Raw genomic sequence first — 26,982 nt, 5'->3', positions numbered from 1 at the left:
TCAGGCGACAGCAAGCAAAATTGGCGTTGTCGCAGAAATCGCGTTCCCTGTGAACGCACCTTTAGCTGGGTTTGTGTTGCTTAGTGGGACACGGCAGAGTAAACAAGCTAATAAAAAAATGGCGCCGTAAAGCATAAACACCAACCCAGAACATCTTTCATAACATCTTCTGACAATTTAGCATGACGTAGTAAAGAGGAAAACCTACTAATTATATGATTAAATTGTCTGTGTTGTCGACTAGCTCAGAAACAGCTTCTGCTTCCTGTATTTGTTCCATCTGACCTATAAACAGGCTGAGTGTGATCACGTGGTCTGGAGGGACAGGTTGTGGTGTTTCTTGGGAGTTTTCTTTGCGTGAAACAAAAAAAAAAAAAGTTGCAATTTAACAAACTCATCAACTTATTTGGGCCAAAGTAAACAAAATGCAGGTGTGAAAACACCCAATGATTGAGCTTCTGTGCAGCAAACACTCCAAAGAATAATTAAGAAAATGAACTCATACCCACAGTTGCGCACAAAGAAAAAAAAAACCACTGAGATTTTGCTATTGCAATAAAATCGCTATTTATTTTACGGCTTTTTCTACCTCTTTACCATGGGGGTGCTGATAATTGCAGATGGCACTGCAGTTCATGGCTTTTTTGCAGGTTCCTTTCAACATGCTGGAGCAAACTAAGATGCCGTATCATTCATCGGTAACAGAAGGCTCTAATAGTTTAATAACAAGCAGGAGCCGCTGAGCTAGATAAGTGGCAGCAGCTAATTAACACTTCAATAGGCAGGCCCGGAGACGTTACTGTAGCTGCAGCTCCTCGCACGCTGCCGTCGCGACACAATTACCGCTTTCATGCAACTCACCTCAGCTGATCGGGGATCATCTTTCCCCACGGCCTAATGAGGCCGGCCTGGCCTTAGGGATTCACTTGCATACTGTATGACATCTAATATCATAAAGGGTGCTTACTATTTATAGGGCTAAAAAGGTGCGTTTGGCTTTTTTTGCTTCAGCTAGATGAGGCGCGTCGCCCCGATGTCACCTTTCGTCGTTCGGCTTGGGTTTGTGGCGCGCCGGAACCCAGCGTCTTTTTTTGCTCGTCTTCAGATGGCCGTGGCGAACAGAAAGATCTGGATGAGCGGTATGACCTTCAGAGTGGAGAGGTCGGCGAGGACGGCCTGCGGAGGGTTTCGCCAAAGAAAGGACAGGTCAGACAACTATCTCACAAACTGCACTGCAAAAAGAGAACTAAAAATGAGTAAAGTTTTCTTGAAATTAATGTATTTGCCCTTGATTTGAGCAGGTTAATAAGATTATTTGCCAATGGAATGAGTATGTTTACCCCTAAAATAAGATAAGATAATTAGATATATTGCACTTGAAATAAGATGATGGAGATGAATTGTTCCTATTTTAAGTGCAAAAATCTTATTCCATTGGCAAACAGTCCTATTTACCTGCTCAAACCAAGGACAAATACATTCATTTCAAGAAAAAAAATCTTATTTTTAGGTCTATTTTTGCAGTGTGGGGGCATAAAAAAAACGATCTGATGAGATATCCACACAGAACAGGACACCAGGATGATCCAAGGTTCCCACTCTGTCCTTTCGGGATCACTTTGGGGGGGGGGGAGTAAATTTAGGGACACGATCATGTTTAGAAAGAAGGTTTAAAATTTCAGCGCTGGGCCCGAGGTGCTAAATATAAAATGAGGAGCAGTGTGTTATGATGATATCTTCTCTTAAGTAGGGCAGGTGGGAAAATTTGCAAGCAAATAGTGCCCCCCCACAGAACTACTGCCCTCCACACCATGTTGCCGCTTGACCCCCCCTTCGTCACAAGTGTTGGAAAAGGGCTGGGTGGGTTAAAGGTTGTGGAGTCACGTGAACTGCATTCAGGGTTACGCTAACAATGTAAGGCTACACCCAGAAGCTTTAAAGTGGTTCTAAACAAAAAAAAAAAGGTTCTCCTAAGCACGCACTGGGACCTGGAGTCGGAGGACACTTGTGCTCGTCAACGTGCCGGGGTGAGAGGGTGCGGGCCCCCCCTCAGACGTGCATTCACAAGGCTGGGTTACTTGGAACTGGTTATTAGGGGCTATTTGTAGCGTTCTGTGAGTACGTGATGGGGGAGGGAGGGAGGGGGAATGGACTCTGCGTCTCAAACACACCTGCGCACACGCGAGTCTAAAGCGGGACGGACGTACCTCGGCCGAGGCCAGCGACGTCACCTCCATCAGGTTCTCGGCGCGGAAGGCGAACACTGCGGCTGCGAGAACTGCGGGACCCGAACGATAAGGACGAGTTGGGAGAGTAGCATCAGAGAAAGCGAGCACAGTGCTATATGGAAGTGAGGGGTTGAGGGCTTACGTACCGGCGACCACCTCCAGCGAGTCGTACCCGAGGATTCGATCCCAGAGGAGGAGCAGCTGGTCCGTGGAGAGGTAGCCAGAAAAGGCCCGCACCATCCACTTAAAGGCAATGCGCAACCTTAGAGCAAAAAGAGGCAACCTTCAGTGAGCGCAAACCATCTTCGACACGTTTACGTCTCTGATCGGATCCTCCAACTCTTGGGCTCAAATTTAAGACTCCATTTAAGAGAGAAGGGTGTAATTCCGGCTACAGACACTAGAGGGCAGCATCTCATCAGAACCAGAACGCTACCAGCTGTGCCTTGACATGCCGCCCTTTACGACATGTCCCCTGTGTTTCATCAGGACCTCATACAGACCAACAGTTGTGAAATAAAAATGATTAATGGTTTAAAAAAAATGCTACGCAAACTGAAGTGTGATGTGCATTTGTATTCAACCAGCTTTGCATATCTAGGGACAGATTCCCCCCCCCAATTTGTTTTTGCAAAACAGCTCCAGCTCAGATCGAATGGGGAGCGCCTGTGACGTTGAAGTTGATTGGAACTAGGGCTGAACCATTTTGGAAAATAATCTAATTGCGATTTTTTTTCTTAACATTGCGATTTAATGCAATTTTTTTCCCCCAGTTTAATTTATCATGTGTTTTAAAACATCAACATCAACCAAAATTGCAATTTTGACTTTTCTCTGCATTAACCACAAGCAACAAAAATGGCCTCTAAATAAAGATATTTGTAAACAAGGACTATTTTGAATTTAAACTTTTAATGTTTCTATTGATCAGAATATTATTGAAGAGAACAGCTTTTAATTTAATTGGCCATCATTTAATTCATTTAAAATCATCGTTGAACATAAAGTGCAAAGTCCAACCAACAAGCAAGTCTATGTATTAAACTGATTGACCTGTACTTAATGCTATGTATGATTATACAAACTCTAAAACAAGTAATAAAGTTAGATTATCTCACTGCTGCAACTGTCTTACCTTCCATGTGGAGGCAAACCCACTTTAAACATTTTACCAACACCTAATGGACGTGTCTAATTCCCTAATTGTTACAGAGCCAAAAATTGCTGACCTCTGCGATTTTGAAATTGCGTTTTTGTAAATCACGATTATATTGAAAATGCGATTAATTGTTCAGCCCTAGTTGGAACGGGTCTTATTTAGGAGTATCTGAGTAAAAGGGGCTAAAAACAAACTCGTTTCACACTTGAGATGCGTTTTTTAAATGAAATATATGCATCGTTTTCCTTCCACTTCACAGCAATGCCACGATTCCCTATTAGTCTTCCCACCACGGCGCAGAGTGATGTGTGTGTGTGGTCCTGGTGTGACGAAAGGTGAAAAAGGTCAAAGGTTGCATAAACACTTTTGCACTGCACAGTATGTAGGTGTCGGCGCGGAGGGCGGGACGGCGGAGCATATGAACTCACGGCTGGGCCCCGATCTGTCGAAGGTGGTAAAAGAGCTGAGGCAGGTGGGTCTGGAGGAGCCGCTCGAACTGCAGGCACAGGGACACGATACCCTGCAGCAGCAACAAGCACAACAATATATAGTGTGTTGCATGCACCGAGGGAGAGAGTTGGCGTTTAGGAGTTGCACTGCAAAAACGGAACTAAAAATAAGTAAAATGCTCTTAAAATTAGTGTATTTTTCCTTGATTTGAGCAGGCAAATAAGATGATCTGCCAATAGAATAAGATGTATGCACTTCAAATAGGAACAATTTATCTCCATCATCTTATTTCAAGTGCAGGATATCTAATTATCTAATTTTAGGGGTCAAAATACTCATTCCATTGGCAGATAATCTTACTTACCTGCTCAAATCTAGGACAAAAACACAAATTTTAAGAACATTTCACTTATTTTTAGATCAGTTTTTGCAGTGTGGCGTTTAGGTAGAAAAAGCTCGTACTGAGAAAGAAGAGGAGATGGAGTGCAGCCTAAAAAAGTAGCGGATGTACATTTCCCGGAAGACGCTGTACAGCTTGGACGGCTCGTTGTACAGGAAACACAGGGGCGCCACTGAGGAAATAGCCACAGGTTACAACAACCTAGTTATATCTTTACCACTGGAATTTACGTAAAAAAAAAAACAGACAGAAAAACTCACCATACATAGAAAAGCCATGGAAGGGGACAACACCTGTGCAAATAAAAACGTCAGCCGAGTGCATTCTCCCCATTTCAGGCAGCAATCTGCAGAGAGCTGCTAAACGTGAGCTCACCGTTTGGAGGATAGACCACGGCATAGTCCTCATCTCCCACTTTCCCTGCAAGGCAGCCACACAAAGGCAGTCACAGCCTCTATTTGGAGGGTCGTTTCTGCTTTAGTCAACAACGTGTTATGATAAGATGTCAGGGAGGCCCCCGTGATCTTACCGTGAAGATAGGATTTAGGGGGGGTGGCGCTGTTGTACTTGAAATGCTCCAGGACGCCGGTGTCCCGAGAGAAGCACAGCAGGACCTGGAAACAAACGGAGCTGGCGTAAAAATTTGGAACACATGATGTTTGATGGACTGAACCTGGAGTTGAAGAGGACAAATGGAGACAAAATCAAAATGAAATTTTACTGCAGTTTGTCCATTTCTCTTTTTTGTACTCTAATTTGTTCTAATTTGTCCAGAGTCCTGGTCGTCTCTTCAGCTTTTCTGTAGGGTTCATGTCTGGAGCCTGAGACGGCTGGTTTTGTGTCTGGTGAACCTTTCTACGCAGGTTTGGCCACATGTTTCGGATTATTATCTTTCCGAAACACAGGAACACAACCCGTTATCCGTCTTCAAGTAGAATCCGCGAGAATTTTATTGAAAACCTCTTGCTGTTTCAAAGTGAGGCGATGCACTCTGACGCGGCTCTTGTAGCCTTTTGGGAGTGAAAACAGGCCCCCAGCATCACCCATCCTCCACCGTACAGGATAATGAGCCGGAGATGCTTATTTTTTTCCTTGTTTTACGCGCCACATGTTTGTGTTTTTCCTAAAAACGCTTCGTTTTCGCCTCATCTGCTCAAAGTGCACATGGAGACCTGCTGAACTCCAAGATGCCATTCCAAAGTTGCCTACCACCCACCTTACCATCCTGCTCACAGTGCAAGTGGCAAGAACAACTTCATTATTCTAATTAGGACCAGAATCCATCTTATCTGAATGCTATGAGGATACCGTGTCACAACATGTAACGTAAATGATCACAGATCACCCCTCACACGTCAGGTGAGCTCCTTTTTGGAGCTAAAGGGTGACACGCAGCAGCGTTCGTGCTACGGATTCTTCTTATTGTGGGCCTTTTCCTTTGCTCCGGTCGTGGGGCGATGGGCCTAAGTTATGCCAGCGGACCAGGATGCACCGAAAGCAGGAAGCTGTGACACGAATTCGTTCAAATGGAACAAAACAAACGCACCCGCGAAGACAAAACACGGCTTCCCTGTGAACGGTTCTGGGTAAGTGCACTTCAAATTTTCTTAGGAACCTTTCGCGGCTTTATCGCGCCATCCCTGAACCAACACCTCGACAGCAAGTGGATTCTTTCACTGCCTAGTGAGTCTGCCATTAGTCAATATTGACTAGGATGCAGGAGCTTGGTGTTTGATAAACCTGTGCGCTCACTGGTCTGTCACCAAAGAGGACAACAAACAAGCAGCTGGCGAGTGAACCCGTTCGCCCGGCGCATCTGATAGACCCATTTGTCGGATGTGCGTCAAAGACGAATAAGAGCCGCGGCTAACAGAGGAGCTGCTGAAGCCCGGCTGATAAAAATGACCGCTGTCACGCAGAGGGGCTAAACGCTGAGGGTGGCCACGCTGGAAGACGCAGACAAAGTGATCTAAAGAAAAGATTGAATGGATAAACAGTTTCGTCAAAGATGAAACACTGGAAACGAGTCAAAGTTCTGTCCTTTATTTGGAGCAGAAACACTGGAATGGTACATACTGAGATACTGAATGTTTGGTAAAGCAGAGAGCTGACCTGATAGAGGAAATCCTCAAACACGAAGTAGTAGTCGTCATTACTGGCGGTGAGTTTGACATCCTGTTGGGGCAGAGGGTTTGTACGTGAATACAGTAAAAGTCTTCGCACATCTGTTAAAAACCAGTTCAGGTGACGGAAGAGGTTCAGGAGAAGAAGCAACACTTTTTTTTTTGCATAGATCCTGTACCTTTCAACTAAAAAACCAGGCAGGTTTATAGAGGGGCATGCAAGAAATACAAAACACGCAATTAGCTGGTTGCATTAGCGTACACATCCTTAAACTACATAAGCCCCTTTTAGCTCCGTTTTCCAGACATAGATCTCTTCGGCAGGAGTCTATTAGCGTCCCACGTCTCGACTTTGTAACCTTAGCCCACTCTGCCTCGCAAAACCTCTCCAAATATGTCCGCTTGACGACACGTCCTGTCCGCAGCTCCCCCGTGTCAGCCTGAGATGTCACAAAACCTTTATTTTCTTCGGATGAAGCGATCTGGATGTTTCCTCGGACTCACTGTGACGCTGAACAATGACACCGATCTTTGTCTTCGGCTTTCTAGCAGGCGGCTGGAGGTTTCGGGTGAAAACCAGACAGGCATTTGGAAGAGTTCACAATTTTCTCCACCTGGGTGAAACCCCCTCTGGAGAAAGCTAACCCCACAGCATGATGCTGCCACCACCGTGTTTCACTGGGGGGGTATGATGTTCTTTCAGCGAGCCAAGGCGTGGCTTTGGGTATTAAGAAGTTTTGGCTTCTTCAGAGTTAAGACCATAAATTCTCTTTAGGTCAGTTTTGGGGTAACACCTAGTTTTGTCATCGATGTCCCGTACTTTTCCCCCAATGGGTGATGACTCACATGTTGATCCCGACACTGCAATTATACACCCGATGGCTAATCTCCCATTAAAGAGAGAAAAGAGTTTTACGATTATCCATGATGCTGCAACGATTCAGCATCACAGAAATCTGCCGTTTCAAACAGACGTGTGTACATTTTCCGCGGCTCTAACCTACACCCTTGAACTTCTACATATGTTGTGAAAGGAAAAAGCGGAGAGGCGTTTGCAAGCAGCGGGCCTTCGTTGCGCTCACACGGAGAACGCGAGCTGACAAGCTCACCTTGTAGATGAGGTTATCCACCAGCAGGTCGTGTTGGATCACCCCGGCCTTGAGCTGTTCGTAATGCATGACGTCCTGAAACGGCAAAGATTCAAGCAGCTTTGTGGGTCTGCATGTATTTAAGTGGTGACCATGATAACCAATATATGTTCTGCTTTTTTTTCTTTTTTTTTTGTAAAAAAAAAAAAAATCTCTCACTTCCTCCACAGACACTATTAAATTATCTCCCAATAACTGTGATGACAGTGCGGTTAAATCGAGCGCTAGCGGGGAGGGTACCGTGTTTCCGAGGACGTGCTTAATCTCCAACGCGTCTCCGGTTTCAGACAGGTTTTCGTTAATGAGCCAAAGGGGGCAATAAAAATGTCCTTCGGCGACACTTTCTGAGCGTCTTGACGATGATCAGCGCTCCGGCTGGGAGAGCGGAGGCAGACGGCGGGGGGAGGACGCTGAAACGACTTAAAGCGGGTCATGTGGACTTCAGGTCCCGCTGAAATAATAGAAACTGCTCCCGTGGTTTGTCCATCTGTCATTCCAGAAAAATGAAGGAATCAAGATTTTGAGAGATGACTTTTTTTTGTTGATGAATACAGATCATTCTTGTTAGCCTAATCTTTTAAGATCGTCCCGGGTCTGCTCTGGTGTTGCCCTGTTTTCAGCTCACCTCCTCCAAAGCTTTACAGCAGGATTTAGATCTCAGACGGCAACGGCACTGTTTTGTCTTGATTTCGCCAGATGTTTTGGATCCATCTAAAAAGATGATTCATTTTCACTTTCCTGCCGTAGTGTTGTGGAAAAGTTCATTGATGTGACACTGATATATCATATCTCGTCTACCTGCATAACTTTCCCGTGTGAAAGAAGCTCACGCGCTTACGGATTTATTATTGTGTTTTCTTTAACCAAGGACGCAGATAGGAGTTGCGTTAGATAAGAACTGGAGCGTACCGGTGTGTGTGCTCCTATTTTCTCTGCTGAAGTCTACGCCCACTTCCAATGTTAACCCAGAATGTAATAACAGTGTATTATGCCCTGTTCCTCTCGCTCTGCGTTGGGGGACAGAGACATTCAAACGCTCCATGCCTTTGAATAAATTTGCTAAGACAAAGCTGCATCTTTCTCTTAATTAACGAGTAGTGTGCTTCCCTCCTTAATAACGATTAATATCACCACAGTAGTAAAATCCATTTTTTCACATAGTAGGTTGCAGAATTTCATATAGTTCATGCTGCTGTGTAGTCTAACAATCCCACAGCATCACAGAGCCTCCACCATGCTAAACGCTAGTCATGAGGCGCTTTTTGATCAGTGTTAAGTGATATTTATTTGTATTTAAAATGTTATTTAGTTTCAGCAGCAATTCAGTTAACATTTTGCATTATTTATATGTCAGATTTAGGTTCTAATATGTAAATTTTACCAAAATGTTTTTGTTTTGTTGTTGTTTTCTGACTGGAGGTACTATTCACGCTCCGCAGCGGCCATAGTCCTGACTTGACTCTTATCTGTGGACGGAGCTGAAGATTAGGGTGACGGGAAGCAGGCCTTCATATCTCAAAGACTCGTCGCTTTGAGACAAATCACCAGAGTAGCAGCGGAAACCTGTGAGAAGCTGTTTAACAATTTTAGGAGGGGTTTGACTTTTGCGATTCCAAAAACAAGATTATTCCATTGATTATAGGGGTTATAAACATCTCAGACATGCCTCTTCGTAATAAAAATATAAATAAAATAAAAATCGGACGAATGATTTTTTTCATTCTTCGAATTAGTCCTTTTTTGCGTGTATTTGTCATCTTTTGTGAGATTTCACTTCCTACCAGAGACAAAAATCCTGTGGTCAAATGAAAACCAGTTAACATCTAAAGTTGTTTTTATTTCTGCAGCCCTTCACTTGTCTCTCCCGTTTTGTAAAGAAGAAATATTGCTATTTTTACAGAAACCGTTGGTCTAACATATCAACTTAAAAAGGTAAAGTATAATCAAACACACCAGTCACATTCATGTGAAGTCTGGTACTTATCATTTAATTAAAAACAATTATTTCTTAATGAGGGATCATTTTTATTCCTCTGCTGAATAAATGAACTTGCATCTACTGTTGGATTTTTCCACTTTTTTTCAGCCACTTTTTGCTAAAGATATAAAAACCGAATGTATTTTAAGACTTTTCACACATCTTTGCCCGAGAATAACGCCTGTTTGCGCACACTGAGCAACATATGCAACTCTCCTTTAATGAGCTCTGATGTGTTTGCCCTCCAGCAGCCTCCACTTCACAAATCAGTCCTCCAGTCTGGCGCGCTATTTTCTGGACCCGGGCCTCAACAGGTTATTCTGAACTCGGGTGTTTTTTTTTTTTTTGCCACACAGGCAGCCGAGCATTACTTGTTTGGGCTGACGGAGCAAAAGAATTTGATTATCCTAACATTTGTACACACGGGACAAGCCACGGCCAGCTTAAATAAACACCACGGCAGCAAACACGCAGATTATGTCAAAGTTATCGGGCGGTTTGTGTTATTTGTCCTGTGTTGGGGGTTTTAATGCACGGTGTGAAGGTCTCCAGACCTCTTCTGCTCCTCTCTGGAGAGGAGCAGAAGAGAAGCATATGAATTGGGGGGGGTTGGGGGGGGGGCAAAAGAAGCAGCTGAGAAGAATTCGAGATGTCGTGAGCAGCTTGGGAAGCAGCACAGCGGTGCAAATGAGCCGTGAGGCTGAGCGTCTGCGCTGCATATGCATCTGCTGCCGTACCTGCTGCTGATTGGTCGAGTTCAGGATGAGGGCCCAGAGGTCTGCCCGGAGCCCCGTGGGACAGCCCCGTCTGCTGTACTGCTGTGCCGCCGCGCTGTCCTGCTCCACGACCACTACCCATCATGCATTTGGAATGAAAATAGAGCACAGGAGCACAAACAAGGTGAAGGGTTCATCTCTAAACTGGGCATTATTACATTTTGAATACAACAAATCAGTGCACTACAGCGCCTCGAAGAGGTATTCACGCCTCTTAAGATCTTAAAATCTGAGTCCAGTTCAGCCCACCTGGGTCAACATTTCGTAGAGTCACTTTGTAATTAGATTTTTGCGAATCTACAGACTGGAATCCCTCTCGGCAGAAAAGCTCACACTCAGTCAGATTGGAAGAAGAAAATCTGCGAAGACCGGATTTTAAGTCTTGTTACAGATTCTTGGTTGGATTTAGGCCTTAAATGTGTCGGGGTCGTTCTAACTGCATCCCATCAGAGCAGATTCTTCCAAACCTTTGCTGTGTCCCCTACGTGGCCTGTGTTCCTTGTGTCCTTTCAACAATAGTTTTCTTCTGGTTTTCCTGTCAACACTTTGGCCCACCTGAGCTGTGGATTTCTGCAGCTCCGCCAAAGTAACCTCAGGCCTCCTGGGTGCTTCTCTAATGAAAACAGTCTTCTTGCCCCGCCTGAAATTTAAGCTGGACGACTGTCTCTTGGTAGGTTTGCATCCTCTTTGCATTTTATGGGATGATGGATTGAACCATGTGACTTTTCTTCCACTTTATAATCGTGTGCTACTTTGTCTCGCTGCGAAAAACGAATCACGTGACCTCTGGGACCGGAGCACCGCAGTTTAGATTTTTTATCGGCTATAACTTATTAATGTGCAAGTGAAAACGTGGGAACATTGGTGTTTTGAGATCACTGCTATGTGTAGCAACTTTTCCCGGTGGAAGAAAGTTGCCCCCTGACAGTTCATACGAAACTTCTTAAGGAGACGTCCTACAGATTCTGGCCCACGGACTATAACGTGAGAAAAATGGGAACAAAAATATTTAGGGGGTATGAATACTTTTGCGCCCTGCTGTAAGTTTGTTAAGATCTCTGGGATCAAGGTCCGCTACACTTGAAAGAACAAACAGCGCGTATGGGAAAACGGACATCTGTTCATTTTAAATCAGCCTCGTGAACTCAACATTTCAGTCTACGACAGCGTAAACACCAGAAATCACGAGGCAGACTTTCCCATAATTGTGACTGTAGCGCGACCTTCTGAAGCCCCCTTCGCGCGCATTTTAATAACTCTTCGGCTTACCCGCTCTCACCCTAAATCTCTGCTGTGACAGTAGCCCAAAACACGCCGCCCTCTGCTGAAGATGCTGGCCGGTTAGAGCGTAAACTAACACACGCTCCTCGCCCCTAAATTTCCTGTTTGACTGCACTTAACACTTGGCCTGGAACGGAGGGCGCAGCCCAGGAGCCAAAACAAAGCCAACTGAGGATGGAGTCGCGGGCCGCCGGCGCGTGGCTCTGTGTATATAAAGAGCGGCCGGTCTTTCTAAGGCCACTGATGCTCGATTGGTGTCCATATTAAGCTTTGTGTTTTACGCCGGCCTCGTGGCAAAGCTCCGAGTGTCGCCCTTACTGATAATGGAACCTGAGAAGAAGATGATTTGTAAGTGATTATTGTAGTTCTAGCGGAGATGTCTAGGAAAAAACCCAAAGTTTCTCCTGGTGCAGAAAGACCTGTAACTGGGAGAACTGTGAAAAAGTTTACTTTCAAATCTTTTATCTTTCCCTTCCTAAGAGCCATACATTCGTGTAACCTTTCAATTGGTACGGGTCAATATCTGTCAAGGTTTTATGAAACTTTTATTAAACCTTTGTGTCTCTTTCAATCAATTTTAGTTTTATGTCTATTATTTTCTTGTAATTCACATGACTTTGATACTTTAATCATTCAGGCATAACAAAATGCTCCTAAACCACAGTGGCCAGGCTTTAAATATAATCACCTTCCCTAAAATAATGGTCAAATGAGTCATTTACGGCCATAAATTTTATTTTTTTTATTGTTGTTGCATAAATCATCTTCTCTAGTAAAGTTGATGAAAATCCACCCCTGTTGTGTCAAGAGTGTGACTTAGGCCGTATTATTTTGTGCATTTTCAGAAAAACCTGGAAAAAAAGGTTTAGACCATTATTTCTACGAAGGTGATGATATGGCACATCGAAGGAAGGAAGGAAGGAAGGAAGAAAGAAAGAAAGAAAGAAAGAAAGAAAGAAAGAAAGAAAGAAAGAAAGAAAGAAAGAAAGAAAGGAAGGAAGGAAGGAAGGAAGGAAGGAAGGAAGGAAGGAAGGAAGGAAGGAAGGAAGGAAGGAAGGAAGGAAGGAAGGAAGGAAGGAAGGAAATACAAACATTTTAGTAATATTGAATAATGTCTGAAAATACAAAGATTTCTCTTATTTTCTTGTTGAATACTCAAACAGACCCGAGCAGAAACGCTGAAATTAAAGTCCAGACTTGTTCAGACTCCATAGAAACTCATAGAAAATCAGTTTATATGAGTTTCTGAAATCAAACCCAAAATAAGGATCCTTTACCCCAACAACCCAAAGTTTCTAATTGATCTTTTAAAACTATATATTTAGTCCTCATCAATAAACGAGGGCTGCACAACAAGAAAAAAAACAACAACAAAAAAAACAACTCACACACTTGTCACTTACCTTTTTGGCCGGTCTGAACGTAGTCATTTTCAAACAGGTCTGGCCAGAAGAAAGAGAAAGCAGAACATTGTTGCCGGCATTGTTATCTGATTTCCAAACACACCGGCGGCGGCCACCATTCTATTTAAGGCATGAACGACAAACTGGAACAATGTCAATATCTGGACTTCATGGAGATACTGTTTGAGAACTCCCAGACAGCCAGCAGAGCAGCAGAATCTGATAAACAGCCAGCGTGGATTTACAGATGAGTGTGTCAATCTGTTCGGCGCATAAACATGCGGATGTAATCACAACAAGAAGGATTTCTGCGTCTGCTTTTTAGAAGCTACTGAATGATAACAGGGAGAGCTTCACCGCTGTAACGCCACTGGTCAAAGTGCTGCTGTCTGTGGCGGGTTAGTCAAACGCGAATCTTCCATCGCTTTCTGAGAATACCTGGATGGACGTGTGCGTGGTCGTCAATCCCCAACTGGCCGGAGTTCAGGTTCAGCTCCGAGTACGCCTGCCTCTGTGAGCAGGAAGAAACACAACAGATTCCTGCATGATCCGGTCAAAGTGAACACTCTACCCGAGGTTAGGGCTGCACGACGATTCAATAACAATATATATCAATCGATAGACGTATATCGACGATAGAAAAAAAAAGTTCAATAGAATAACAGTTTTCTTCCTTTTGCATTCTAGCCATGTTACATATGTTACAATCATTACATCCTCCCAACCAATCACAAACAGACCCAGGAACGCTCCATCACCAAGCTCCGCCCCCTTTAAAGGCTTCAGAAAGCACCAGTTATTGCAAAACTTAAGAGTTTTGCAATAACTGGGGACGCTTGGAACGAAATCTGTACAGAAGCACATTTAACAACAAACTCTAATACATGGAGAGAATTCAAATGGAAAATAATAATCCGGTTTTTCAGAACACCAGTGATAACTAATAAAATGTGCCCTACACAACCCAATCTATGCTGGAGAAACTGCGGGACACGGAACGCCAACCATACTCATATTCTGTGGTCTTGCCCTAAATTAAGTGAATTTTGGAAGGATATCTTCGATGGTCTTAAGATAATTTTCAGAAAAAATATTCCAAAAACCCCCTTGGTGGCAATTCTAGGTGTAGTACCCGATGGAATTGATAGAATGTCGGAAAGATATCTCCTAAGAATTTTGCTGACTGCAGCATTGAAGTGTATAACTATCAGATGGCTGAAAGTATCACCACCGACGTATAACATATGGATTCAGAAAGTTTGGGACATTTATTTGATGGAAAAAATCACATACTCCTTAAGGCTCCAAGAAGCTACTGTTAATACGAGATGGAACTCTATTACACCACTACTAATTCAATGATGTAAGTGATGTATCACCCTCCTGTACTTGTCTGCTCTGTTGGACCAACCTAAAATGTCATGGCACCTAAGACTATGCGGTCCACCTTATCCCTAGGAGGATCTAACTGTAAGTTGTTTTTTTTTTTTTGTTTTTTTTATATTATTTACGGTTTTTGTGTGTTGTTCTTGTTTAGATGTTTTGCATTCATCCCCACACCTGTTAAGAACACTTATTATTTCACCTTCCGATGCCACGTTTAATGCAATCGGTTAAATGTCAATATGAGTCGGAAGTTTGTATTCATTTTCATATGCTGTTACTAAAAAATAAATAAAAATAAAGTTAAAAAAAAAAAAAAAAAAAACTTAAGAGTTTTGGTAAAAAGTTGGTTGAATGAAGTATTTAGTTTGAATTCAGAGTTTGTGTGTTCTGCATCTAAAAATAGGTAATTAGGCAGCAGCATAAAATGGCCAGGACTGCACCTAAAATATGTTTTGAATTTGTTATTATCATTATTATTATTATTGTTATCGTTATTGATCAATGATTTCTATTTTATCGATGATTTTTTTCTAAAACATCCAGTCCTAGCTGAGGTTCTACATTTTGCTCAGCCAGTGTTCTTTTATCCCCCACATTTCATGATTTTCGCTTACATTTGGAAAAGTGAAGGCCACCAAGTGTTTAAAATGCATTTAGAGAAACCCAAAAAAGTCTTATTTATACCAACCAGGCAACATTCCTTCTCCCTCCTATTGAACACAAAGCAGCGAGGACGTCGGTCCTGCTTCTTGGCTGGCCTTGAGTCTGGTTAATGAGTTTGTTAGCTTGCAAGGCGAATCAACTCCACGAGGAAAAGAGACCAAACGATGTAAAGTTACCATCACTTTGATGTGCAACACTTTCCACTTTTATGTTAAAGTTCCTGACTTAGTGAAAACCTCTAAATCCTAAACAGTCGGCAAGCGGCTGCCCCAACCAATCTTAGTTAGTGAAGCTCCATTATGTCACCATGTTTTAGTCCCGGTTGCTTTGTTTGGGGACATTTTGGGCACGTTTCTGAAAAATGGGTTTCTAAGCTTCGCTTTCTAGACACAGCCGGTTCTTTCGGACCGTCCGCTTCCCTGAAGCATCCACATCTAATGAGCGTCTCACTCAACAGAAAGGCACTTTTTCAAAATGATAAAGAGTGCTGAGGAAAACGTTAATTAGTAATCCACGACTTTCTGTTCGCCTGCGGAAATAAATGCAGTGAGACACAAAGACCAGTTTCTTTCTACCCTTCTTCATAATGGAAAAGACAAGAGAACCTGTCATTCAGCGATGGCACGTGTCAGGAGAGAGCCATAGGAAAACACAAACTCAACCAAACGTGTCCGTATCAGCCACAACATCTATAATGAGACCGTTTTAAAGAACTGGAGGTGTGACACACAAGGTTGGACGAGGATCTGAGCTTTTCCTGCGAGTGAGCAGTACTGTTAAGGCCTGTTTACACTACACTTTTTTAACCGAGCCGAGACCAGTCCGAGCTTGGTAACCGAGATAACTCTTGTGTCTAAACGGTCAGCAGACATAACCAGACCGCGCTAACTGCAGACCAGTTCCTCAGCAGGTCTCGGCCTGGTTTTTTTTTCTGGCCCGGTTTTCTGATAAAGAGTGCATGAGCAGACCGCGTCATCCCCTTACAGTCAGCTGACTGTCCGCGGGTTTCCCGGCGTGTCTGGCTGCATGTCCCGATTTACACTCTATTCAGACAAATTTCAGACATTCATAATAATACTAGCTTCCCTACCGTGCCACACGATTTCCAGAGATGATTCTGCTTAGCAGCGTGATAAACCTCAGTGTCTGTTCCTGCGTCTGTAAATCCTTATTAGACGTCCGTTTGTCTCATCCACTTCCCAAAAAGCCAACTTTCTCAAGTAAATTCACCAATGGTTGCCTTCTTCCCCTGACTCTCCGCAAACACCGAAATATCACAATATCAAGCATAACATCCTGAATGTTACGGACGCCGCTGTTTTGTTTTGCTGCTTCCGCCTTCAATCTCAGAGAGCGGTAGTACCGCATATCGCCACTAGGGGGCGAGGAGCAACCAAGGAACCGAGATAAGCTTTGTGTGTAAACGGGTCGGCTTGTCTTGGATAACTGATCCAAGCTCGGACTGGTCTCGGCATGGCTCGGTTTTAAGGTGTAGTGTAAACGGGCCTTATGAGTCCTGCAGCTTGGGATCATCGAGTCTCCATGAGGACGCTATCCTCATGCCAGTCAGCTGTCTGTGAAATGAAAATGACCTTTCCTGCTCTAAAATCACAAGTTTTGCTGAACTCCACTGGAACTATAAGTGGAGCCGTGCGTCTGGGCCGGATGAGACCAACATGGTTATTTCAACGCCCCAGGTGGTCCTGGGGTGACACAAACAATAAAGATTGGGAACCTCACCTTGTGGCCACTGTTAGTATAGTGGAGGATCTGTGATGCTGTGGGCCTGGTTCTCTGTCAAATGAACTGTGAACCTTGTTAGAGTAAAACATGTAGAGTTTAAATGAGTCCTGTGCACTCTGAACTGAAAAATAATTAGCTATTGTGCCTTTCAGCAGGATAGTGATCCGCTACATGGCGGCGGGGCTAAAAGACTTCCATAAACTCCATGCTGGAGCACTGACACCTCTTATTTATTTGCTCAATAAATCACATCACTGTGTAAAAAAACATTGAGAAACACATTTGAATGTTTGCATCGAGAGAGCTGCGTAGATCCCTACCAGCTGTGGGATGTCCCGCACGTTGAGGGGAACCTGAATGAGGCCCCAGTGGCTCCGGGCGCCGATCTCCTCGCGGCTGTCGTGGTTGGGGTTCCGCAAACCGATCAACACCTAATTTGACGGCAGTAAAAAAGAAAAAAAACGAAAGGGCTCAAACTCCGAAGCCTTTGGACAGGACCCCCACAATCCTGAGCAGCGAGGAAAGCCGTCACCTCCAGGAAGTCTTTGGGGGCGTACACGGGCCGGAAGCGGCTCAGGTCTGCAACACAAACACAGAAAACAACCGCGTCACGTCCTCCGCCCTGGCGTACGCCGTGAAGGAAGACGAGGGTTCATTTAGGGGGACTTTCAGCGCCAAGTCAGGGGGGGGAGCGCTTCCACTGTGACGCGACGTGCTCGTAAATTCACGGGCCCAGCGTTCGGGAGGGAGGCAGAGAGCTGCGCCCCCGCTGCCGCGAGAGGTCTGGACAGCTTCTCTTCCCGCGGTCCGAAATGTTTACAGCCAGAGGACGGCACATCCTAAATGTTTTCATACGTCCCCGAGCTGCGATAGCTCAGTAAGGACTGCAGGCTGCCCTGTTCCCTGGAAATGTGCCCGCTTCGAAGCTTACACAGGGGGACAGGAAAGAGCTAATAAATCCGAAATTTAACAACAAAGTACAGCAAAGTATCGGCAGCCCCTCGCACTGCCTTCACACCGCGTCACGTCACGAGCTCAGCGCGCGTTCCTAGGTTTAGTCGTGCACTTTATTCAGCCCCATTCGCTCCGATGATCCCTAAATAAAACCGACTGCCTTCACAGCAAAAAACGGATCTAAAAATAAGTAAAATATTCTTAAAGTTAGTGTATTTATCCTTGATTTGAGCAGGTAAATAAGATCATCTGCCAATGGAATGAGTATTTTGTCCCCTAAAATAAGATAATTAGTCATTCTGCACTTGAAATAAGATGATGGAGATGAATTGTTCCTGTTTTAAGTCCAAAAATCTTATTCCATTGGCAAATCATCTTATTTACCTGCTCAAATCAAGGACAAATGCACACATTTTAAGAACATTTTACTTATTTCTAGTTCTGTTTTTGCAGTGTTGAAAAGCCTCCAGCTCAGCAAACATAACTGTATATATATATCTGTATATAACTGATGCACCTTTTTCTACTTTTGGCACCTTCTTCTGACCATTGAGCCGATGGGACAAGTGAATTTCTCCAACGTCAGATCAATAAAGCCTATCTTATCTTATCTTAACAGCTTCCAGCTGTGAGTGACGGGATCTCAGTGGAGATCCAGCTGTTCTGCGACGCAGAGTTAGCAAACAAACAGCTTCGTGGAGACCGAGGAGCACGGCAGACGGGTCCGAGATAAAGGCGTGGAGGAGTCTGAAAGAGGGATGGGTTGGTAAACAAACTCTTGTTTTATACCTTATATGGCAAAACCTACCGAGACTTGCACCTAAACCGACGGGTCGTGAAAAGAGAGCATTATTAAGAGGAGCGTCCAAGAGGTCGCAGCTTTGGAGCAGCTGCTGACATCCACAAGCTCAAGCGGGGGAATCTGTTGACAGGAGAGCTGCTGGTCGAGCGCTCATCATGCTCGTAGGGAGACAGATGCAGATGTGAAGACGCATGGAGCTGGATAAAGAGCAATCCTGAACGACAACTCCAAAAACACCAGACTGGGAGAGCAGGGCTTCATCCATAAACCAACAGCCAGGTTAAACGTTTTAGATCAAAGTAGATAGAATGGCCTAGTCAAAGTCCAGAACTAAAGACAATAGAGAATCTGTGGCAAGACCTACAAATTGATATCTGGGGGAGTAAATAACCCCCCAAATTAAATACTTTGAATTGGTTTTAACCTGACGCAAAATATTCAAGCAACTTTATTACATTTGCAAGGCACTGGATACTTCCTTAGGCATATAAAATATGGAATATTTAAAATTTGAGTGAAGCTGTGACTACAACAAGCGAGCCAATCAAACTATGATTTAGCGCTCTAAAGGCTGACGCTGGCCCTTAGCTTGGTGTAACAAAACGGAAAGGAGACGCATTCCTCATCAAACACCGGCTGCCAGAGGAGCCCTGGCTGGATAAATATAGCTCCGAGAGCAAACAGCGGAGTGGCAGAACTGGTGCGGAAACACGGCACGTTGTTAAAGCTGATGCTAAATGCGCCGGCGCACGCGTACGCATCAACACCGATCTGTCACAGCGGGCAGATTGCTCGGAGGCCGACCCCCCCCCCCCCCTGGGTAACGTCTGCAGACCTGGCTCGTCCGTCCCCATCTCGTTCCACTTGTCGGTGAGCTCCTTCTGCTCGGCCGCGGGCCTCTGTGGGAGAATGAGGAGAGGGAAGATGAGGATCTTTACACACAAATTACGGCACAGAACGCAGAACCCTGGCTAGGCGCTTTGTTCTAGTCGTGAATACAGTGGCGTGCATTAGGGCTGGGCGATATGGATTAAAAAATAAACCTCAGATTTTATCATACCAAATCCGATTTATCGATTTTTTCCTGATTTTTGTTTCATAAAAAGAAATTAAAGAAATTATTTTAAAACCTTGCTTTTTATGTCAAGCATTTCGTCAGAGAGTTGACCTGAATTCAAAGTGCAACTAAAAACAAGCTGTGAAACATGCTTGTAAAACAAGATGGCAGCCGTGCCATTATAAACAATGAAAATATAACAAAACATTTGCTGCTAGTGGTATTACACATTGAGCTAAGAACAGGCTTCACTGCACTTGTGAACTTCAAACTAAGTTAAAAAAAAGTAAATAAGTAAATGAAGTACCTCATATTATGGTTAAAAAAAAGTTTCCACTTAACAATATTTTGACAATACATTTGCCTGAACATATATTCAGCATCACATGCTGTTCTCTTCATGGAAACCCAATGAGTGTATTGGCAAAATAAAATCCAGATTTTCCAAAAATGAAATCTTAAAGAATTGTAAATTCGAATTAATCGATTTATCACCCAGCTCTAGCGTGCGTGCAAAAAAAGGAATGCACAGATAAAACATGACAGCCTGGTTACCGTCCGGCGGACATAAATACAGCGTCGTTAAGACGGCCCTTTCCAGTGGAAAAGGTTTGTTATATTGTGACGGACCATACTTACTCCTACCTGGCGAGCCAGCGGCACTCCGAGCTCCGTGCTCATGCTGTTCAGGCTTTTGAGGATGCGTTTCTCCCAGCTGGCCTGCGCAACACAACATGCAGTGGGCTTCAGACATCGTGACGTGAGAAAAAAAAAAAAAAAAAAGGGGGGCTTAGGGTCTCTGAGAATTGGCGGGACCCTTAGTCAGAGCGATAAACGGAGGGAGACGAGGCTGGAAGGAGTGACGGAGATGAGAGCAGGCATACTGACCTGAGCCTTACGCATGTAGGCCAGCGGCTCTTTGAGGTGCTCCGGAGGAGCCGTGGGATGGCTGGGGGGCAGCTGGCTGGAATAAGTAAGCACAACACACGGGGGCAACTTTCATACACAGAGCGCAGACGACACGTTGTTCAAACATTGGATGAATTCATCAAATAGAGAGCTGAAAATAACTTCGTTTCCCCGTGATCACAGCCTGGATGAGTCAAAGACAAATCTCCACCAGACGCAGCAAGCGCCTCGCTAAACCCGCTCCGAGCTCACTGAGTGACTCAAGGCCTTAATGCGTTCGGCATCACTCATCTTAGCCTGAACACCTTTAAGGAGCGAACGGGTTGGAGCGCAGGCCGGGGAGCAATCAGTCCCTAAGCGCCTCAAATCGAGGCCGGCGCGTCCTCTGTTCCCGCTGCGTGGCGATTAGAGCCGCCGGTGTTTTTGGTCCGCCAGAGTGTTTCATCAGCTCCTCTGTGCAAATCAGCCAAACTCCCCAGATCAGACGGTGAGCAATTATTTTCAACTTTTGACGGCTTTCTGAATTGGATTTAGTTATGAACTTTGACTAGGCCGTTCTAACACATGAATAAGCTCTGACTCAAACTAATCCACTGTAGCCGTGGATTAGGGCTGCGGGGTGTTGGAGGAAAATGACGTTGCGTTTTCTTTCTAACCCAGTGACATATATATATATATATATATATATATATATATATATATATATATATATATGCGATGTGAAAAATGACGGGAATTTAGTGCCTGTTACGAGAATGTTTTTATATTCGTAACATGCTTTGTATTTGTTTACAGTGGGGGTGGTGTGCTGCTGACCTCGACTCGGGACGTCGTGCGTCGGTGGGCGGAATACTTGGAAGACCTCCTTAATCCCACCAACACGTCTTCCATTGAGGAAGCAGAGCCTGGGGACTCTGGGTCGGGTTCTCCCATCTCTGGTGCTGAGGTTGCCGAGGTTGTTAAAAAGCTCCTCGGTGGCAAGGGGGTGGATGAGATTCGCCCTGAGTACCTTAAGGCTCTGGATGTTGTGGGGCTGTGTTGGTTAACGCAGCATTGCGTGGACATCGGGGGCAGTTCCCCTGGATTGGCAGACTGCGGTGGTGGTCCCCTTATTTAAAAAGGGGGACCGGAGGGTGTGTTCCAACTACAGAGGAATCACACTCTTAAGCCTCCCTGGTAAGGTCTATTCAGGGGTTCTGGAAAGGAGGGTCCGTCGGATAGTTAAATCTCGGATTCAGGAAGAGCAGTGTGGTTTTCGTCCTGGCCGTGGAACACTGGACCAGCTCTATACCCTCAGCAGGATTCTGGAGGGGGCATGGGAGTTTGCCCAACCAATCTACATGTGCTTTGTGGATCTGGAGAAGGCATTCGACCGTGTCCCCCGGGGAATCCTGTGGGGGGTACTCCGGGAGTATGGAGTACCGGACCCTTTAGTAAAGGCTGTCAGGTCTCTGTACGACCGGTGTCAGAGTCTGGTCCGCATTGCCGGCAGTAAGTCAGACCCGTTTCCGGTGAGAGTTGGACTCCGCCAAGGTTGCCCTTTGTCACCGATTCTGTTCATAACTTTTATGGACAGAATTTCTAGGCGCAGCCAAGGTGTTGAGGGGATCCGTTTTGGTGGCCTTAGGATTGCGTCTCTGCTATTTGCGGATGACGTGGTCCTATTGGCTTCATCAGGGCGTGATCTACAGCTCTCACTAGAGCGGTTCGCAGCCGAGTGCGAAGCGGCCGGGATGAAAATCAGTGCCTCCAAATCCGAGACCATGGTCTTGAACCGGAAAAGGGTAGAGTGCCTTCTCCGGGTTGGGGAGGATGTGCTGCCCCTAGTGGAGGAGTTCAAGTATCTTGGGGTCTTGTTCACGAATGAGGGGAAGATGGAGCGGGAGATCGACAGGCGGATTGGTGCAGCGTCTGCTGTGAAGCGGGCGCTGTACCGATCCGTTGTGGTGAAGAGAGAGCTGAGCCAAAAGGTGAAGCTCTCGATTTACCGGTCGATCTACGTTCCTACCCTCATCTATTGTCACGAGCTTTGGGTCGTGACCGAAAGAACGAGATCCCGGATACAAGCGGCCGAAATGAGTTTTCTCCGTAGTGTGTCTGGGCTCTCCCTTAGAGATAGGGTGAGGAGCTCAGTCATCTGGGGAGGACTCAGAGTAGAGCCGCTGCTCCTCCACGTCGAGAGGAGCCAGTTGAGGTGGCTCGGGCATCTGGTCAGGATGCCTCCTGGACGCCTCCCTGGTGAGGTGTTCCGGGCACGTCCCACCGGGAGGAGGCCCAGGGGAAGACCCAGGACACGCTGGAGGGACTATGTCTCCCGGCTGGCCTGGGAACGCCTTGGGGTTCCTCCTGAGGAGCTGGCCCAAGTGGCTGGGGAGAGGGACGTCTGGGCCTCCCTACTGAAGCTCCTACCCCCGTGACCCGACCCCGGATAAGCGGAAGAAGACGGACGGACGGACGGATGCTTTGTATTTATGTTTGACTGCTTGTTTTTAATGGGCTGGGACCTGAGGTTCGTTCCAGCGTGTGCAAACGTGAGAGGTGGCAATAAATCAAACGTTCTGGCTTCGTAATTACTAACAGTGAGAGGTAAACAGGTCATTCAGCCTTTCATTTAACAACTTAAGTCCTTTAAAGCCAAACTGAACATCTTTCTTCTAATCAAAATAATAAAAAATAAAATAAGAGCAGCTTTGCATCTACATTTCTGGGCAATTTAAAAGCCCCCATTTTTAATCTAGCTGAAAAGCTAGCTGAAAACAATTAAACATATATCATAGTTTCCTATAGTGATCTACTACTTAAACAACTTATAATAAGATAAAAAGAAGTTTAACTTGTTATATTGCTTTAAGATTAAAGGGTCCTAGTCACGTACTACAGCTTTACAAATTTTTATGGCAGTAGCTCACTCCGGTTGCATACAACGATTAAATTATCGCGCCCTGTTTGCTTATTGTATTTTGTTTTTAGGGTTTACACTTTGTTTTGGTCTATTTGCTAGTAAGCGACGTGATTTTGTGTATATTTACCGTAACCAGACCACATGTCGCAAAGTTCCAACATTGCACATGCACCAGTAGTAAATAAGGAGAAGCAATGGAGCCGAGCGAAGTCAGCAACGCCCCGTGGACGTGCGAATAGAAAGAGGCTATTGCACGCAGTGCAAAAATTACAAACGTGCATAACACGTGTCTACGCCCCCCTGAACTTCAAGCCATTCGGTTTCATACATTCTTAATCGGTTAAATCACAGTGCAAAAAAAGAAAAATTTTAGCAAATATGTTTTTTGTCTCGTGCTTTCTTAGCAGAGTACTGAGCCGTTAAATTAATCTGAACATTTCCATTACACAAATCAAGCTGTGAAACAATTAGAATATAACTAACTGTGTGTGTGTGTGTGTGTGTCTGTCTGTGTGTGTGCGTGTGTGTGCGTGCGTGTAAAGTTCCCAGGAACATTAGTCTATGAACCGCTGCAGGTCTTAAAGAGGAATGCTGGCAATGTTTCTACTGAACAGCCTCTATCAGGAGGAGCTTGTGGCAGGAATGCAGAAATACTTCTGAGCAAGCTGGGAAAGACGTGGAAGGTTCACACGTGTGTATTCTCCACCAATGGGTGTGTCTCAGGTACCCTGGAAATCACGTGAGAACCCATTGAGTTAATTTGCCTCCTATATCGCCTCTAACTATGAGAACTACGACAGGAGTTGGTGGCACTGAATTTCATTTCCGAGGCGGCGGCTAAATGGGGGCACGCTACGTTTTCAGATTTTTACTCATAAAAACGTCTGAAAACCACATTAATCGCTTTCTATTCAATCTGAAATCGATGCACGGCCCTGTGTGGTTGTCTGATGCATAAAACCTAACCAAGGCAGCTTGAGGTTTGTGGGTTTTTAGCCTGATGCAAGACGCTGTAGTGAAAGCGCTTTAAGGAAGACTGAAACCCGGCCAAAGCTGTGCTTGGCGCTTCTTACAAACAGTAAGCAGCAGGACAAATGGACTTTTCTAACAATAGGGATTTAAGGCTCAGTTCTAAGAGAGGGGAATCTGGAGGACATACACTGCAGCAAATTAAAACTCATAAGTAAACTTTGTTTTGTAGAAGATCTTAAGGATAATGCTTGATTCTTCAAACCTACGGAGTGCCAAACGGCCTCAGTTAAAAGCCAAAAGGTTTGATTATCTGCTAGGTTCACAAAATTTAAGGTAAAAAAAACAAACAAACACACTACTTCAGTTTTAACCCCGCTGTCTTTAAAGAGACGTTCTCATTAAACGTTCTTAGATTTTCTTTAATCTCCGTGTGATGAAAATCAAAGGCACGTAATGTTTGACGCTGCGCCGCTAAAGCTCTGATCAACCAACGTCAGGAGAACCTGCAGGCTGGAGGGTGACGACAGGCTTTTACTGTATGCTTCATGTATCTGAGTTATCCAATTATGACTGGCTGGTACTGTCAAAAACATCCAGTCGTCTGTTATGTATGTGTCAAAGTTAACGTTGCACTTATCTATCCCAAACCAACCTTGTGTCATCGACTGACTGAAAGGCCTGTTGTGTTGCGAGCGCTCAAGTCCAGTAAGAAATTAGCTATTTCATGGAGTGATCGCCTTTTTCTAGCAAACAATAGCGGCTGGGTTTTGAAAGTGTGCTTTGACACAACAGATCTGTTGCCATGATGGCTGCTCATGAACAATCTACATTTTATTTTCATTGTTTATAATGAATTTAAGGAAGATATTTACATAACCATCCAGACAGATGGAGAAGGAAGTCCGTGAATAAAATAATGCACATATTATAATTCTCTTTTTCATCCTCATTCAGATCTGTAAGATATTCAAATCGAAACGAACCGCCTCCCTCCTACGTGCAGAGAAAGCTAGACCACACGTTGATGGAGAGAAAGAGAGAATCCGATCTTCCTGACTGTGGCTGGGCACCTGAATGCATCCTCCAACCCAAAAGATTCAAACCCTACAGCACATAAATGTTTTTTTTTTTTTTTTTTTTTTTTTTTTTACAAAATGTATGCCACTTACAGGTGCAGCTCTCTGTAGACAGCATTCTGTAGCTTTTTCTCCCAACCTAAAAAAATAAAATAAAACAATAAGATGCCATCACACATCCATCTTCTTCTTCTGCTGCTGCCCAAGGCAGACCTCCTACCCACCGGATGTTTTCAGATAACTGCGCACGTCTTCCTTTAGCGACTCCAATTTTATCTCAGGTCGATGTAAACAGTCCTAAACAATAATAGAAAAGAAGAGTTGTGTTATTTTAACGAGTGCAGCTGAACGAGAATGAATATCGAGGGCCGCCTGTGACGACGCCGGCGGCAGCTAGCCCCGCATCGCTAGCCGCATGCTAACCGACTCACCTTAGCCTGCCTCTCTATCTGAGAGTGCAGATGGCTCCCTTTGAGCCGCTGCACGATCTGAGCGATGCTCAGCGACAGCTCGGTGCCTTCGTCCATGCTCCCGGCTTCAGCTGGACACCTCACACGGCCCGCTTTCACCAGATGCTGCGGCTAAACTCTCGGCATCCCTCCAGCTCCAGCAGCAGCAGCTTCAGCAGCAGCACCACGGGGGTTACTTAGCAACCGAGGTTGGTGCGCGAGAAACAAACACCGGATACTTTGGTTCCGACCACCTCAGGAAGCAGGAAACTCCTCACCTGGAAGTTCCCTGTAAACTATATCACACAAACTCAAGAGGTACAAGCGAAAAGAAATAGTAAAAGTTGGAATTAACTTTAATTAAAAAAAAAAACTTGTAGGGAACCGCCTTAAAGGTCCTTTGAAGGTTACGCTTTCAACTTCCTTTCAGGTCATTCTTCGTATAATGAAAGCTGCAATTAGCCTTCCTTTGTTGTTCTTCTGACACTGAATGCTGTGGGAAATCACATTAGCACACCTCACTTTTTAAAAATTGATTTAAACAAAACGTTCCATTGTTGTTCCCTAAAAGATCAATCGCACGTTATCCATGGGAAACCTCAACAGAATGGGGCTGACAGGTTCCAGTTGGGATGATTATGTTGGGAGAGGAGCGCCTCATCTTTAGAAAAATCTTTTCTAAAGAAACTTTTCCTTAATGCTCACCAAAGAAGAGATTGAAGCTTGCCCGTACATTTTCTCAAGGTTCTGAAGAAGATGGTGTAAAAAGCAGCAAGAACATTTGGGAAAGTATTTTATTTCTCACCGTGAATAGAATAAGATTCCTAAAAGGTTTAAATGAAGTCTCGTAACCATTAAAGTTACTAATAACATGGAAGAACCACTAGAAAATATTCTAGAACGGTTCCTGGAAACTCACAAGGTAAGCAAAACTTACCTTGAAAGAAGTCATAAAAATACAAGAGTAAATTCGTGATATCACGAGAATTAAGTCGTATGTTAGAAGACGAATTTGAAATATTACGAGAATAAAGTCGTAATATTATGAGGACAAAGTTGTACTATCACGAGAAGTCGTTATATTATGGGAATAAAGTCAGAATATTACAAGAATAAAGTCATA

The 26,982-nt window shown here is 44.6% G+C and overlaps 1 protein-coding gene across 2 annotated transcripts; it reads right to left on the bottom strand.

The window, feature by feature from the left end:
• Positions 1 to 366: 366 nt before the first annotated feature.
• tbc1d19 (TBC1 domain family, member 19) lies at positions 367 to 26,060 on the bottom strand. Of its 2 annotated transcripts, none has more exons than XM_036146383.1 (21): positions 25,842 to 26,060; positions 25,635 to 25,707; positions 25,504 to 25,549; positions 20,440 to 20,515; positions 20,191 to 20,271; positions 19,330 to 19,393; positions 17,271 to 17,317; positions 17,059 to 17,169; positions 13,385 to 13,457; positions 12,947 to 12,985; positions 10,224 to 10,336; positions 7,470 to 7,544; positions 6,350 to 6,412; positions 4,767 to 4,851; positions 4,613 to 4,657; positions 4,498 to 4,530; positions 4,300 to 4,409; positions 3,816 to 3,907; positions 2,375 to 2,490; positions 2,208 to 2,278; positions 367 to 1,176 (listed from the first exon to the last, which is right to left on the bottom strand). In XM_036146383.1, the coding sequence occupies exons 1-21, from the start codon at positions 25,935 to 25,937 to the stop codon at positions 1,102 to 1,104; spliced, it is 1,584 nt and encodes a 527-aa protein (XP_036002276.1). In that variant the 5' UTR covers positions 25,938 to 26,060; the 3' UTR covers positions 367 to 1,101. The 2 variants fall into 2 exon arrangements, with proteins under 2 accessions (XP_036002276.1, XP_036002277.1); XM_036146384.1 differs by having other exon boundaries at positions 20,197 to 20,271.
• Between the last annotated feature and the right edge of the window lie 922 nt (positions 26,061 to 26,982).

The sequence above is a fragment of the Fundulus heteroclitus genome, chromosome 14, assembly GCF_011125445.2.
Source record: "Fundulus heteroclitus isolate FHET01 chromosome 14, MU-UCD_Fhet_4.1, whole genome shotgun sequence".
Classification (NCBI taxonomy): Eukaryota; Metazoa; Chordata; class Actinopteri; order Cyprinodontiformes; family Fundulidae; genus Fundulus; species Fundulus heteroclitus.
The sequence above is the reverse complement of the archived record's forward strand: the minus strand, read 5'-3'. Positions and strand labels throughout refer to the sequence as shown.

Bases quoted from the DNA above. Each gene is read 5' to 3' on its own strand.
- tbc1d19 (XM_036146383.1), bottom strand. From the start codon at position 25,937: ATGGACGAAGGCACCGAGCTGTCGCTGAGCATCGCTCAGATCGTGCAG. The intron at 20,272-20,439 runs GTCAGTATGCCT...TGTGTTGCGCAG, and splicing joins CCTACATGCGTAAGGCTCAG to GCCAGCTGGGAGAAACGCAT. The intron at 2,491-3,815 runs GTGAGTTCATAT...TTTTGCTCTAAG, and splicing joins CGACAGATCGGGGCCCAGCC to GTTGCGCATTGCCTTTAAGT.